The sequence below is a fragment of the Lathyrus oleraceus genome, chromosome 3, assembly GCF_024323335.1.
Source record: "Lathyrus oleraceus cultivar Zhongwan6 chromosome 3, CAAS_Psat_ZW6_1.0, whole genome shotgun sequence".
Taxonomy (NCBI): domain Eukaryota; kingdom Viridiplantae; phylum Streptophyta; class Magnoliopsida; order Fabales; family Fabaceae; genus Lathyrus; species Lathyrus oleraceus.
The window spans coordinates 76,953,320-76,968,141 of record NC_066581.1 but is presented as its reverse complement, the minus strand read 5'-3'; the positions used below and the strand labels follow the sequence as shown (position 1 = coordinate 76,968,141).

The 14,822-nt window shown below is 33.7% G+C and overlaps 1 protein-coding gene and 1 long non-coding RNA gene across 2 annotated transcripts; both read right to left on the bottom strand.

Moving 5' to 3' along the window:
• Nucleotides 1–6,541: 6,541 nt before the first annotated feature.
• Nucleotides 6,542–7,370, bottom strand: LOC127128933 (uncharacterized). Its single transcript, XR_007806092.1, has 2 exons — nt 7,229–7,370; nt 6,542–6,871 (listed from the first exon to the last, which is right to left on the bottom strand). It is a non-coding gene; the product is annotated as an uncharacterized LOC127128933 (long non-coding RNA).
• A 1,584-nt stretch (nt 7,371–8,954) lies between these two features.
• LOC127132704 (zinc finger protein GAI-ASSOCIATED FACTOR 1) lies at nt 8,955–11,491 on the bottom strand. Its single transcript, XM_051061670.1, has 3 exons — nt 11,136–11,491; nt 10,218–10,614; nt 8,955–10,003 (listed from the first exon to the last, which is right to left on the bottom strand). The coding sequence occupies exons 1-3, from the start codon at nt 11,305–11,307 to the stop codon at nt 9,055–9,057; spliced, it is 1,518 nt and encodes a 505-aa protein (XP_050917627.1). The 5' UTR covers nt 11,308–11,491; the 3' UTR covers nt 8,955–9,054.
• Nucleotides 11,492–14,822: the final 3,331 nt, after the last annotated feature.

The window sequence follows — 14,822 nt, the reverse complement described above, 5'->3', positions numbered from 1 at the left end:
TTCAATGTACATCACCATAAAATCTAAGAGGAACAAAAATTTGTCAACTTTAACCAAAACGTCTTTTGCTATCCCTGACAGACGCGCGATGTATTTGTTTGCTAGTTGTAATGTCATCTTTGTCTGTTTCATGTCAAGATCGCATATCCTCTTAACCACTGATAATGGTATCAAATTCATGTCTAAACCAATATCGATAAATGCTTTTCTGACATCTATGTTTCCTATGGTAATAGGTAACATAACTCTTCCATGATCTTTTTCTTTCTGCGGAAGGGTTCTCTGAATAACTGCACTGCAACTAGCATCTAAATGAATCATTTTTCATATACATACCTCATTTTCTCTGTAAGAATTTCCTTCATGAATTTGGCATATGTCGGCATCTGTTCCAAGGCTTCAGAAAGTGAAATATTGATCTGAAATCTTTTGAAAATATGTTGAAATCTTGCATATTTCCTTTCATTACCTTTCTTTGTAGGAGAATGTAGATATGGTAAATGTTTCATCAGCGGATTTATCATATTTCCTTTCACTTTCTTTCCTCATTCACTTTTTCTTCACTCACTTCTTTTTCATTTTTTCTTATTTTCAACTAAGCCTTCATCTCTATCTTCTACTTCCTTCTCACTCTCTTATTTTTCCTCCTCTTATTTTTCTCTTGTATCATCAACAACTCGCTCTATTTATGAATTTTCATTAACTCCCTTGTTAATCACTTCCTCACACCTAGTTGTAATTGCGTTGTCGTGCTCCCCTAGATTGGTTTGTGTGTTGGCAGTAAATGTTCCTTGTTGTTGATCTACCAGTTGCTTCTCTATTTTATCGACTTGCATTTCCAGATTCTTGATTGATGTATCAATATTATTCTGGTTAGCAATAAGCAATTGCATGAATTGTGTCAAAGTATCCTCCAATTTTTGAAATTTTATATGGTTGGGGAGGATTTATGTTGACATTCTAATATGGATTATGTCTATTAGACGATCCTGCTTCTTGTCTCTAACCCTGACCATAATTAGCATTGTGTCCTCATTGATAGCCCTGACTTCCTTGATATGTTCCTTGCCTGTGTTGATTTCCCATGTAGTTTACTTCTTCATTGGTTGGAGGACATAAACCAATTGGATGGTCACCAATGCAAACTTCATAATAAGTAACTTTTGAAGGTTTACTTGGTACCTTTTGCATTTCTTTGAGCTGTTGTAGAAGCTTTGATAGTTTCTTGGTAAGTTCTTCCACGATTTGAGTGAGTGATTTATTCTAATCCAGGATTGCATCGTTTGTGCCCAATTCAATTATTCCAGCTTTCCTTTGTGAAGAACCTCTATTATATTGCACCTGATGATCATTGGGTTCCATTCAATCAGTAATAGTTATTGCATCCTCTGCACTTTTGGCCATTAAAGAACCACTAAAAGTTGCATGTAATAGAAGTTATGGTTGCAGTTGAAGTCCATTGCGGAAAATATGAATCTGTGTGAGATATTGAAACCATGATTTGGACATTTATGTAACATGGACTTGTAATGCTCCCATGCTTCATAAAGTATTTTTATTGAACCCTGAGCGAATACGGTAATATATGTCTTGGCATCCATGAACTTTTTATGTGGGAAGAACCAATTAAGAAACTTATCCTTAGGTGAATTCTAATTGGTCATAATCTGAATTGGTTTGTCTGGATACCAATCTTTTACTTTACCGATCAAGAAATTAGGAAATAATCTCATAAACACAACTTCTTCTTTTGTTTCAGATGCTCCATGGGTACCGACAAGCTCATAGAATTTGGTAAAATGAGTATATGGTTATTCATGGTCAAGTCCAGCAAATGAATTCACATAGATTATTTAAAACAATCCAATTTTCATCTCAATTTTTCTGGTATTGATTGGAGATCTGACAATATGTGTTAATCGTCTTGGATTATTATGACAAAACATTAGCCTTTCCTGCTCAACCCTAACCGGCTCGTCCATAACTTGTTTAACTCTTGGTTGTTCAACCATAACTTTCTCTCGTTGAGGAGATGTTGAAGAAATTGAAGTAGAAGTTCCCTCTTGTTGATTCCTTTGTTAGGCTAGTTGTTTGTGTTTCCTTGGTTTGCTATTGTTTATTAAGGAAGTTCTTTCAATCTTTGGATCAAAAAGCATTGATCGGTCGGTGTTTTACCTCGCATAAACAAAATTCACAAACCTAACCAACATAAGTGAGCAACATGATGGGTAAAATACACACATACACACATACACATATCCACACACACACACACACACATGCGCGCACACACACGTACACACACACACACGTATACACACACACACACACACACACACACACACACACACATGTATGCATGCGCATGCACACACACACACACACAATATTAACAATTGCAAAATTGCTTAAAACAATATAAACTGTTGCGATGCTTGTAATATCTAAACGTTTATCCCTGACAACGACGTCATTTTGATGCGTAGTAATAAAAAATAAGTATTGTTTGGCCCTGTTCAACAATTAATAAGGTGTTAAGTGAAGAATTTACATGATATTCGATAAATTAAATGGTGTAGAAACACATAAAAAAGAAAGGGTGAGAATATATTCCATAAATTAAATGGTGTAGAAACAACAAGGATATTATATAACATCATTTGCAGTCAATACAATCGTACAATCGACATAATTAAATATGCAATGCTCAATTCCTCTACTCCCATGCATGTGGTACCATCACTGAATGTCATAGGTGTAACACCCCAAAATTTCATTAATATATTTAATCAAGTTATTAGTGTTTTTATTTAATCATTTAGTATGTGATACACTTTTAAATATATCATGAGTTGTATGTGTATGTGGTGTATAATGGGGTGTAGGGAGAGTATTGGTGGGTTGGTAGAATGATTGGATTAATTATAAATAATTAGAATTAATAGTTGTTTTTAATTAATTAAAATAAATAGAAATAATGTTATTAGAAGGAAATTTAAATTTAAATTTAAAATAAGAGAATAGTAGAATTCGGTGGAAATTGAGTTATTAGAATTAAAAATTAAAATTAGAAGAATTAGAGTTAGTAAGAGGAGTAGGGGCAAGATAAGGATTATGGGAGTAACATGAGGGTAACACTACTATAAAAAATATCTTTATTTTACATCGATTAAAGTATCAACCGTGGTAGAATCTATTCACTTAGGTGTTTTCCTTTTGTTTTCATTTTAAAGCCACTTTCCACCACGGTCCCAACCATGGTGAGAAGTGGCGTCTGGTCATGAGTTAGAATCCTAACACCTACATTTTTGTTTTTTATTTATTTTAAACCACTTTTTACCATGGTTGGAACTTCCAATCATGGTGAAAAGTGACGCATAGTCATGAGTTCGAATCCTAACACCTACAGTTTTATTTTATTTATTTATTTTAAGCCACTTTTTACCACAATTGGAACTTTAAACCATGATGAAAATACCACGATTGAAACTTACAATTATGGTGAAAAGTGACGCATGGTCATGAGTTCGAATCCTAGCACTTATATATTTGTTTTTATTTATTTTTAAGTCACTTCTTACCATGGTTGAAACTTTCAATTGTGGTGAAAAGTCACTCAGGGTCATGGGGAAATATAAACATATTTATTGAGTTTCTTCACCGTCCTTAAATAAATCTTTATCGTCCATTTAGTAAGTATCAACGCTCAAGAACTACCATTAGTGATCCGCATGAAACCTACAACTTAGATAAACTTCCAACTTAGAGAAATTTCATCTTCTACTTCCAAACACCATGTTCAATTTACGACACTCTATTACTCCACTACACCAATCTCGAAAACATCATTTCTTCCATAAACAAAACTTGAAAACATCATTTATTTCATTAACAAATTTCAAAACTCCATCACCTTTTCTCCAACTTAAATGAGACAAGGAAAACATGGATTCGAGTTAGCAATGTTAGTTGTTCTTGTTGTTGTTTTTGTTTTTGTTCTTCTTCTTGTTGTTGTTCTTATTCTTGTTCTTGTTATTATTCTTGTTGTTCTTGTTCTTGCTCTTGTTCTTGTTCTTCTTCTTATTGTTGTTCTTGTTCTTGTTATTCTTGTTGTAGTTCTTGTTGTTCTTGTTGTTATTATTTTTGTTCTTGTTATTCTTGTGTTGTTGTTCTACTGCTACATTTTTATTTTATTTTATTTTATTAAAAGACATACAATAATGATTATTTAGAGTAACTGTTGTTATAGGTTGAGACATACAACAACAATTGTTTAAAGTAATCGTTGTGATAGGTTACACGCTAATTGACTTATAATCATGGTTGCACGACCGTGGTGGAAAGTACCATACACACAATGACATCTTACCTCACAACGGTTGGTCGGACATGGTTGTATCTCTTTTCCAACCATTACGAGAGACATTTTTCGTAGTAGTGTAATAAGAGAATAACCTAATTAAGGAGAATCAGATTTTGGTTTAAATAGAAAAGGTGGGGGATAAACCTTTTTACAGTACATATTATTTTGGAACAAGAGAAAAGAGATAAGAGAGGCAACCTAAGGTTTGGGGAAAAAACATTATTGTTGAGGAGCTTAGAGCTTGCTTTGCTCGAAATCCAAGGTAAGAGGGAGATTACTCTTATACGAGTGTATATTTTATGAATGGTAGAAAGGGGTCCTCACCCTCTTCTAGGTTTTCCTGGTATTTCACCATTGTTGGTATGTTCATGCGTTCTTGACGAAATTGGTATAAATTATATCTACAATTGTTGTGATTCCTGATTTGATCTATGTGTTATGACATATTTAATTATTATGAAATTGATACATGTTGTAAAACTCATGATATGACGTATTTGGACGTTGCAATATGAATTGGTATGAGGTTTGAGGGTTAAGGAATGGAGAAGATGAAGTGAACGTGATTAAAACTGGAATTTTTGGAAGAAAAAAATAATATCAATCGATTGATCACGTAAAAATTGAAAGAAAAAAATGAGATCAATCGATTAATTCCCTAAATCAATCGATTGCACTATGCCAAAATGTTAAAAATAGGAGAAACATATTGTATTGAGGAATCAGATCAATCCATTGATGGTCCATGTCAATTGATTGATGCTAGAGAAGTTGGGAAAAATTGTTGAATAGAAAGATAAATGAAACCTATTATTTTTTCCGCTTGTTTTTGGCATAACTTTAGTTCCATAAATCCAAATGAGGTGTCATTCAAAGAGTTATAAAGCTAACGCGTATGGATATCCCATAGTGATGTATTAAGAGGCTATATGAGTATCAGAATATGTCAAGTTTAATTGTTTTACTTATTTGCATAATAGTTGACGATAAAGACGAACAATTAATCGTTACGAATGAATGAATTAATGATGAGGCAATGATAGTATGAATTAATATGATTGAGTGCTATGTGAATGTTTATCTATGTGTGAGTATATGATGTGAAGTGTAAGTATAATTATGTGAGAGGTTGTAAATAGTTGTTGATGATTGTTGAGATGCGTAGTTCAGAGTAAGAACTATTATTAATGCATTTAAATGCATGATTGTTTACAGTAAGATATGAGGCTGTAATTATTGTTGTGTTGTTTTAGTTGCATGATTATTTACAATCAAATGTGGGATTGTAATCATTGTGATTTGTCCCAGGTTTAGATGTTGGGACTTATGATTTGTCCCAAGCTCAAATGAGGGGGCTTGGAGATCAGATGAGGGGGCTCAGAGTTCATATGTTGGGACCCGACTCGTATGAAGAACCATGACTGAGTTGGTACCACATGCATATAAAGTCGAGGTGTTGTCACATTGCATAAAAAATTGGCATTTGTGTATTAATGATTATTGTGTGAATACATAACCTGTTGATGATTGTTGTTATTGTATTTTAGGCTACCATTCATGATCTTTTACAACACTAACATATTTGAGCGTATTCTCACCCTTTGTTGTTTTGTTTGTATGTTGATGTACGATGCGTACAGATACTCAAAAACAAGAGTAATATCTGTTGTGAGTTGGAAGATAGCCTTGGAGTTAATGTTGAATTATGTGGTTTAAAGTCTTATATATTATTTGTGAAATTTAATTTTGAAGTTGTTGTGACATGATTTTCCACAGCTTGTTATCAAATGTGTTGATGAGTTTTTGGATGGTTGTCGTAGTGACACCTTAAATTGTCGATTAAATCTTTTTATATAAATTTCGGGGTTTAGAATGTTACAATAGGTATGTTACTGAGTGATTCTAACACTAGACCGAAGTCCTAAGCTAACTTCGATATACATGATGCATGATGTTACAAAAAAATGAAATTCTCCATCCAAGCCTCTTATGCTAAATATCAACACTGTTAGATAAGGAAAACATTGGTTCGTCTTGAATCTAAACATATCAAACACTAGTTATTGTGAACCTAGACATATCAAACATTGGTTCTTATGAACCTAAACATATCAAGACTTCCAGTTAGGGCTGAACATACGTTCACCTTGAACTTGAACCATAAATATTCAACATCGCTTACTCACAAGATGACTATCAATTAAATTGATCATAAACAAACATAAATATTTTCTCAACAATTATCACTTAAACAATATAAAATAAGTTGAAGAATCAAAATCTATGTAAAGAGACGAGTCAAACATTCAAATTCGGTCAACACATGGCTGACGATCGGCCCGTCACGGCCATGATGGTCGTCGCCCTCTTGGTGTGCTTACCCGTCATCACAGATGGTCTGAGGGAATATCTTCCGTCATAAGATGTTGGCGATTTGACCGACACATGACTGATGCCCGTCAACTAGGCGAGACACATCTTCTTCTCCGACGTGATGATAGTCGTCGCCTGCAGAACACATTTTATGCATTTTCCCATTAAAAATAGTCCTAAATTTCAATTTTCTTCGATTTCATGACAATTAAAAATCCATAATTCGACACATACGATTAAAGAATAATTTATATAAAAAGGGATGCAATTTCAACACATATAACATCAATCATTCAGGTTTATTCATTAAATCACCACATACTCATATGAACATCAATAATCCAATTTCAACATATATTTACACGAAAATTCATCATTAACAGAATAAAATAAGAATCACATAAACGACATAATCAGAGAGGTTTTGCACAAACCCTACACGATTCAAGAACAACAATCCATAAAATAAAAAGAAAGGGTTAGGGGAATCACCCATTATCCCTAAGCTTAAACATCCATTATAGAACAATCTCCCATACCCCGATAAAGCAAAAATCTTTGAGTTTCTGGTGATGGGAGATCCTACTTTGTACTTCTCTCTTCTATAATTTGCCTATTTTCTCCTCTCTTTTTTCTCAAACTGATATGTGTTCTCACAACTCCCCTCATTTTTATAGAGAATAAAACCCTAATTTTATTTATTTATTTTATTTTCACTATTTTTTAAAATTTTAATTATTATATCCACCTCCCTTTATTTTATAATTTCACTTTATTTTACCAATAATCTCTAATTAATTAAAAACCTTCAATTTCTATTATTTTATATAAATAAATTCTTAATTTAAATAATATTCTTCTAAATATAACACATAACTAATTAGAAAATAAACTAACAATTGAATAAATTTCTAAATAAAATTTTGGGATCTTACATTCTTCATTGGGGTCACAATTAAATCACAAAAGTGATACTTATTATTAAGAATGAACTCGGTTGAAACAAACTCGTTCATATTGATGTTTCCTATAGGCACTCAAAATACCCATTCATACCTAGATGTTTCCTATAGGCACTCAAAATACCCATTCATACCTAGATGTTTCCTTATTTCTCCCACTTTAATTATTTTTAGGTTCATCACCTATTAAATAACTAAGGATCTAAATGGTTTGTGTAATGATATGATCCTAAGCAACCAAATCCAAAGTAGATCATATTTCATACACTAAGTTTTTGGAGTATATAATATGTCCAATAAAAAGTCTCATATCCATTGTCTAAGGTGTCCATCACGCCCGGGAGACTAACACACTTGATCATCTAAATATTCAAAATCAACTAAGTGCTTACACATATGAAGCATATTCAAATTGCATAGATGACACCATCTATATCAATTACACTAACAAACTCATATTTATCCACTAACAATCCCTTAGATCGTTTCAATGAAAATAACAAATAGATGTAGCATATTAGAACATAGAAGTCAATTACACTAACAAACTCATATTTATCCACTAACAATCCCTTAGATCGTTTCATGTATGTTCACAAAATTAGTTTATTTATATGATAGCTGCTAGCACATGTTCAACATAGAGATCAAAGTATTTATTTGCAAGTACACCTTTGAATAGTGAAAAGACATGAAACTAGAAGTATGAGAGGAGATTTCAAAGCTATAGCGAGTGACACAAAAATCACTTTACTTTCTCAAGTAAATCATCTTGTAAGATCATATAAGAACATAGTGTATTTTAATTATTTATATATAGAAATGGAAAGTTTATTATCCACTTATCTCTGATATATATTTTATTATTGATTATAGTTGTCATAACTCATTCATTGATCGTATCATGACATATTTAACTGCTCATTTTATTTATTGAATTGACACAATTCAATTTTCATTTTTTTTTGAGTCATTTGCTCAACACACGTTATAAATAATTGATAAAATTATATAAAATTAGTACACGTTAAAGAAAGACTTTGTTATTAAAACTCTTGAAATGATTTTAATTATTGGCATATAGAAGAAGGGTTTATTTTGTTCTTATCTTTGATATATTTTATTCTTGATTATATTTGTCAAAACCTTTTTATTAACAAATCTCTCTAATATATTTGCCTATTTTATCTATGTTGAAAGGGCACAATTCAACCTCCCTCTTTTGTTTCTGTTTGGAGTCATTTATTCAAAACACATGACAAATAATTGATATAATTGATAGTAGTATATGAAATTAGTACACAATTAACTAAGGAACATTGTTATTACAACACCTGAATTTCTTTTTCTCACAACTCAATCATCCCAAATTGATTTCTCCATAGGTGAATCCTCATGTGGAAGATGATGATGGTGATGAAAATCATTCATAATTTCCATCCTATGTTGTTGTGGTTCATGCAGACCTGAATTTGAACCTCCAATTCCCAAGAAATCATGCACTCTTGCCACGTCACTTCCATGGATCAAATTTGAACAATCACTAACCTCTTGTGCCACATTTTTCATCAATCCTTGGCCAAACATTCCCATGTCATTAGCATTATTATCAAACATTAATGAAATTTCTTGCTGTTCTTTTTGAAACAATTGGTTGGTAAATGCTCCACCACCACTAACACCAGCCATGTTAGATAAATCATTGTGGTGTAGTAGTGGATTAAATTGTTCATAAGAGGGTTGGTTTTGGTTTTGGTTTTGGTTATGCTGCATCATGGTGGAACCAGAAACATGATCATGATTAGGACTAATCATACTACTAACAAAGCTTTTCTGCATCATGGAAGAGTTAACACTATTGCTTGCAGTAGCACCCATCTGTGCTGCTTTTTGTAACAAAGCCGTAGCCGACATTTGAACCGAGCCAGAAATTAGTCCTCCGATTTTGTTATCGCTGAAGTAGTTGAAGCTATTGGAACTTGAACTGAGTTGAAGAGATGAAGAAGAGGGAGGTAAGGTTTTCGGACCACCGAAAAGTGCACCTGCACTTGTTGAAAACATGCCACCACATGCATTGGTTGATCTGAATTGTATTGGAACATGTTCTTGAGTTGGCGATTTTAGCGAGTCGTTGATTAATTCCGATGAAATGTTGGAAATAGTTTTCAGTGGCATTGTAGAGATAGGATCATGCATTTGATTCTGTAAATTTGGTGGCATGCCACTAGTTAATCCTTGGTTCACTCTGTGGTTTTCTTCTGTTAATGCGTCACAGAATGCTCTATGAGTTATAAAACTGTCTCTCCTGCATTATGCAGAAAAAAAAAACAGATTCAGATGGTATAATGAAACAAATCCCCCGGTCCACTAGCAGGTTTCGAACCTGAGAACTTGAGAGAGCATACTCTCAGAATCCAAACGTTCCCCAACAGACCAACTCCGGAGATTTCACATCATATTTGTATTAAGAAACAATCACAAAAATAAGGGACAAATTTGAAAATGTAGAGTAAAGTTACCTAGAAAATATGGTTCCACAATCACATTTGTATTCCCTTGTGCCACAAGTTTTCTGGTGAGCTTTCCAATCAGATTGAACAGCGTATCTTTTAGAGCACTTATCGCATTTCCATTTCTTCTCACCGTGTTTGCGGCTATAATGTTTTTTGATACCTGTAAGGTCGCCTAACGCGCGAGCTGGGTTATGATGGACACATGATGATTCGGGACACACATACACCTTTTTCTTCACTTCTGTGCTTGTTCTCTGCCTAAGTTTCCATGGAAGATTGTGACCTCGGCGATGTAACTGAAGATTTTGGTCTCTTTGGAAGCCTTTGTTGCATATCTCACATACAAATCTATTTGTTGCCATTAATGTTGTTGGTGATAAAGCTACAACTTCAGCACTAGGATCTATTTCATCAAAACACATCCATTAATAAGAGTACTTTAGCATATATAACATTGTAGAAATTTATAATCTAAAGGATTATAAACTTCTTCTGCAAATAAGCTGTTTATCTAAACGGACCCTAAATACTTCATAAGAGTAACAAAATTTATTGTAACTCATTGGATATCTTGAAAGCTAAGCTTATATATTGATACAATCACTTGTGCTCATGACATGTCCATCAATACTTTTCAGCTTATTTCTATAAGCGCGTTTATACAAACAATTTATAACTTATGAAAACAAGCTATAGCCTATATAAGAACAATTTGACTTAAATTTCTATTTTGTCAACAAAAAATAGCGTATAGATAAGCACTTATAATATAAGTTGTTTATTCAATCATGATTTAATTCTTAAGCTTGCAAATCAATGACTGCCTAGAGTTTGACCAGTAGAGTAACTACATATAACTATACAAAATTATCAGTTTAATGCAAAAATTCAACTTTTCAAAAGCAATTATAGTTGAGTATTTGCCTGGTGTTCCAGGAAGATTTCTTTTCTTCTTGGTTTGTTGTTGATTACTGGAACCATTGCTATTAGAAGCACCAGATGGTCCTGAACTTGAATCATTGAGATTATTCTGCACCTGTTCTTCACCATTGTTTCCTGAGGAGAAGCTTCCTTCATCACCTGAAATATTTGACATTTCTACACAAATAAATTGAAACAAATATAGAAGTTTCTGTGATATCTTTCTTTTCTTGTTATTGATGGTGGACCACACTAAAAGCTATGATTGATGTTTGGTTTTTGTGTGTAGTCTAAACAAGAATCCACTTTCTCTCTCTAGAGGAATTAGAAAGATATTGCTGCCATGAAAACAATATTGGAAGCTGCTCTTCTTTGGCTTTATATAATTATATAATGTTTATTATTAATATATATAATTAAAGTTTATACAAATAAATTGACTTAAAGGATCTATTTTTTTTCTTCTGACGTCAGAAAAATAAAAGTGTATAAATAAGTAGTATAAAAATATATTGATTGTCGTAACATATATATTTTTTTATGTTTAAAAATTATTTAAAATATTTTTGAAATAATGCCTGTCTCACAATTAAACCATTACTTTTTAGTCTCACAAATCAGAAAACTCCATCAAATATATATATATATATATATATATATATATATATATATATATATATATATATATATATATATATATATATATATATATATATATCAAACTATATCAAATATAACATTTCTGTTAAAATTCATGTCATGATTAAAACAACGAATATGGTAAATGCTCCTAACTTTTTGGTATAGATTATTGTAATATTCTTGCATTCCCATTACAGACAAAATTAATTTCTCCTTTCCCCTGTTTTAGGAGGAAAATAAATAGAGGCTCAACTTTTAGCTTTGTCAATTCTATCAGGAAGTTTATTTCATTTATTTATATTTATTTCTCTTATTTTTCTTCCCAAAATAACTATATGGTTGAAAGGAAACATGGCAATTAAGTATCTTCACATAGATAATGACAAATTAGTAGCAACTAATTAGTTTATAATGACATAAAAGAGTGTTGCTGGCGAGTTAACCAAGATTTATTCTAGTTCTAGCTTACTATAAGAGCAACGACAATAACTAAGAGCACCCTATGATCACTTCAATATTCCATTGTTTAAATTAATGTATGACATTAGAAGAGAAAATTAATTTGCTTTAGTCCTCGATTTTCTCAAGGTATAAGTTAAATTTAAACTTGAGTAAAAGAATACTATCTTAATATTAATGGAACAAGTGTTATACTTAATTTTAATGTAATTATATATTTATTTATTTTAAATTAAAAGGGACATTCGATTTTATTGGGTTGATCCTGGTCGAAAGCGGCGAAAGATTAAAAATAATTCCACATTACTCACATTTATATTCTCAACGCTACCCCTCAAGTATGAGTCTATCCACATTACTCCCCCTCAAGTGGAAACTCTTTCATCCACATACACTTGTATCACGTTGACACTTTTTAACAAGACACTCTTCCCACGATCATGTAGAAATACTTTCGATACAAGTGAGTTGGTTCCTTCACTCGAACCAAAAGCTCATGATACCACTGTTAGGATCAATTCGGAAGGGGGGGGGGGGGTCAACACGATGGAGCATTTTTACGTCGATGACTTCATTATTGAGTTATAAGTGTAGTCCCACATCGACTAGGAATAAAGGAAATGTTGGGTTTATAAGAGAGGTGACCGATACCCCCATTGTCTTAAGGTTTTGAGTGGATATATGGCGTCAAAGTCTCTTGGAACCATGAACGTTTGACTCATTAACACTTTCGAAGCTTCCCGAGCTTCCCTAATAAGTGGTATCAGAGTCTGGTTGGCTCGGTGTGAGAGATAAAGTGGATCCTAGTATGGATCAAGGCTAGTGATGTGGGTGACTCACACTTGTGGGGGAGATTATCGGGTTTCATGTGTAGTCCCACATCGACTAGGAATGGAAGAAATGTTTGGTTTATAAGAGAGGTGATTATACCCTGTAAGACCCCAATTTTGACCCTAAGATACCTCATGTTATCTCATCATATGCATTAGCATTGGGATCACACTTTGGCATCCTCCTTACCCCTCTTTCATTGGGTTTGTTTTGGGAGAGGTCACCAAGCACCATGTGATTGTATCATACTTGTATATTATCATTTTACTAACCAAAATACCAAAAATATGTCTTTGCATTTTCCTAACTCTTTTGTAGGTAGGACATGATCACCATTGATCTATCAAGTTCACATCTAGGGTTTAAGACCCTCATGGTTAAGAGCACAACCAAAGATTGATCCAAAATGTCTCAAAGCATCATATATGAGTCCCAATGATCTCTACATGTCATATTGATCAAGTTTTCTTCAAGAGTTTGGAGGTGATTTGCCTTGGAAACCCTAGTTTGACCGGGTATCTTAAGTAACTTCTCCAACAAGATATCTCACCATTTGATCAATTTTATCAAGGGACACTTAAAATTTCCATCATCTTATGCATATATGATCTACCATGAGCCTAGAAAGTCAAGAGAATTGAAGTTTAGCAAGTTGGTTGATGGTGGTTGGCTAGATGAATTCATTCGATCAAAACTGGGTCTTCCTAGACCCTATTGTCGCAACCTGAAAAATACAGTGCGCGAAAAAAACAACCGGCGAAAGAAAATGACAGAAGAGTCGCCACCGTGCGTTATTTATCCCAAAGGAGGGAAAGGAAACGCTCGAAGTAAACCTGAAAAAGGAAAGGAAAAGACAAGGTCTCGCAACCAAATCTTGGGTTCGGGAGTCGGTTATGCGAAGGGAAGGTATTAGCACCCCTACGCATCCGTAGTACTCTACGGGATCCACTTTTGTGGTTTTTGTCTAAAGGGTGTGGGTTTACCTAATGTGTTTATTTACTAAAAAGGTTAAGAGAAATGACTCGCGCGGATGTCGCATCCACTGCATACGTATCTCATCTGAATATGAGAATCAGAGTCTTCGTAGTTCGGCTGACCTATGGGTTGGGGGATGTGTGCTCGCTAAGACATCGCGTCTTATGCCTACGTATCTCATTTGGAATGAGAATCAGAGCAAGCCGTAGTTCGGCTAACTACGGGGTTATGGATTGGGTTTTGGACGAACGACGTCACTACGCAATTTACCGGATGCTCGACCTTTGGAGACTTACTCGCCTGTAGTAGAAGGAGTAAACGTGTGTTATGGGTTTTAGGGTTTGGGATGCTCGAGGGCAAACAGGCAGTCCTTGACGAAGGAACCGCGCTACCTGTGGGGATATGAATACAAAACACAAAACATGTATCTCAAAGTAAAATGCCACCAAGGGGCTCAAACGTTGCCTCCTATCGAGGTCTTCCAGCTAAGAAAGCAATAAAGTACGAGAAAGGGGAAAAAATTACCACACGGATAAAGATCCGAAGTTACAGCAATTAAAGGATTAGCAACCTTGAGATCTCTCCAGCTAGACCATCAAAGAAAATCAGTCAATACGAGTAATCAGAATAAACCTCCGAATGGTATCCCTGCAAGAGTGCGTGAGTTCTCACAAAAACTCGACAAAAAAAGGGTTAGGCCAACAGGATGAAATCAACAGAAAAACAATGCCATGGCAACACAGGACAGGTTAGAATAGAACAAAATAAAAAGCAAATACTGTC

Excerpts from the sequence above, each read along its gene's own strand:
- LOC127132704 (XM_051061670.1), bottom strand. The coding sequence starts at position 11,307 with ATGTCAAATATTTCAGGTGATGAAGGAAGCTTCTCCTCAGGAAACAAT. Across the intron at positions 10,615-11,135 it reads AAATCTTCCTGGAACACCAG|ATCCTAGTGCTGAAGTTGTA; the intron begins GCAAATACTCAA and ends TTGATGAAATAG. Across the intron at positions 10,004-10,217 it reads TGTGGAACCATATTTTCTAG|GAGAGACAGTTTTATAACTC; the intron begins GTAACTTTACTC and ends TGCATAATGCAG.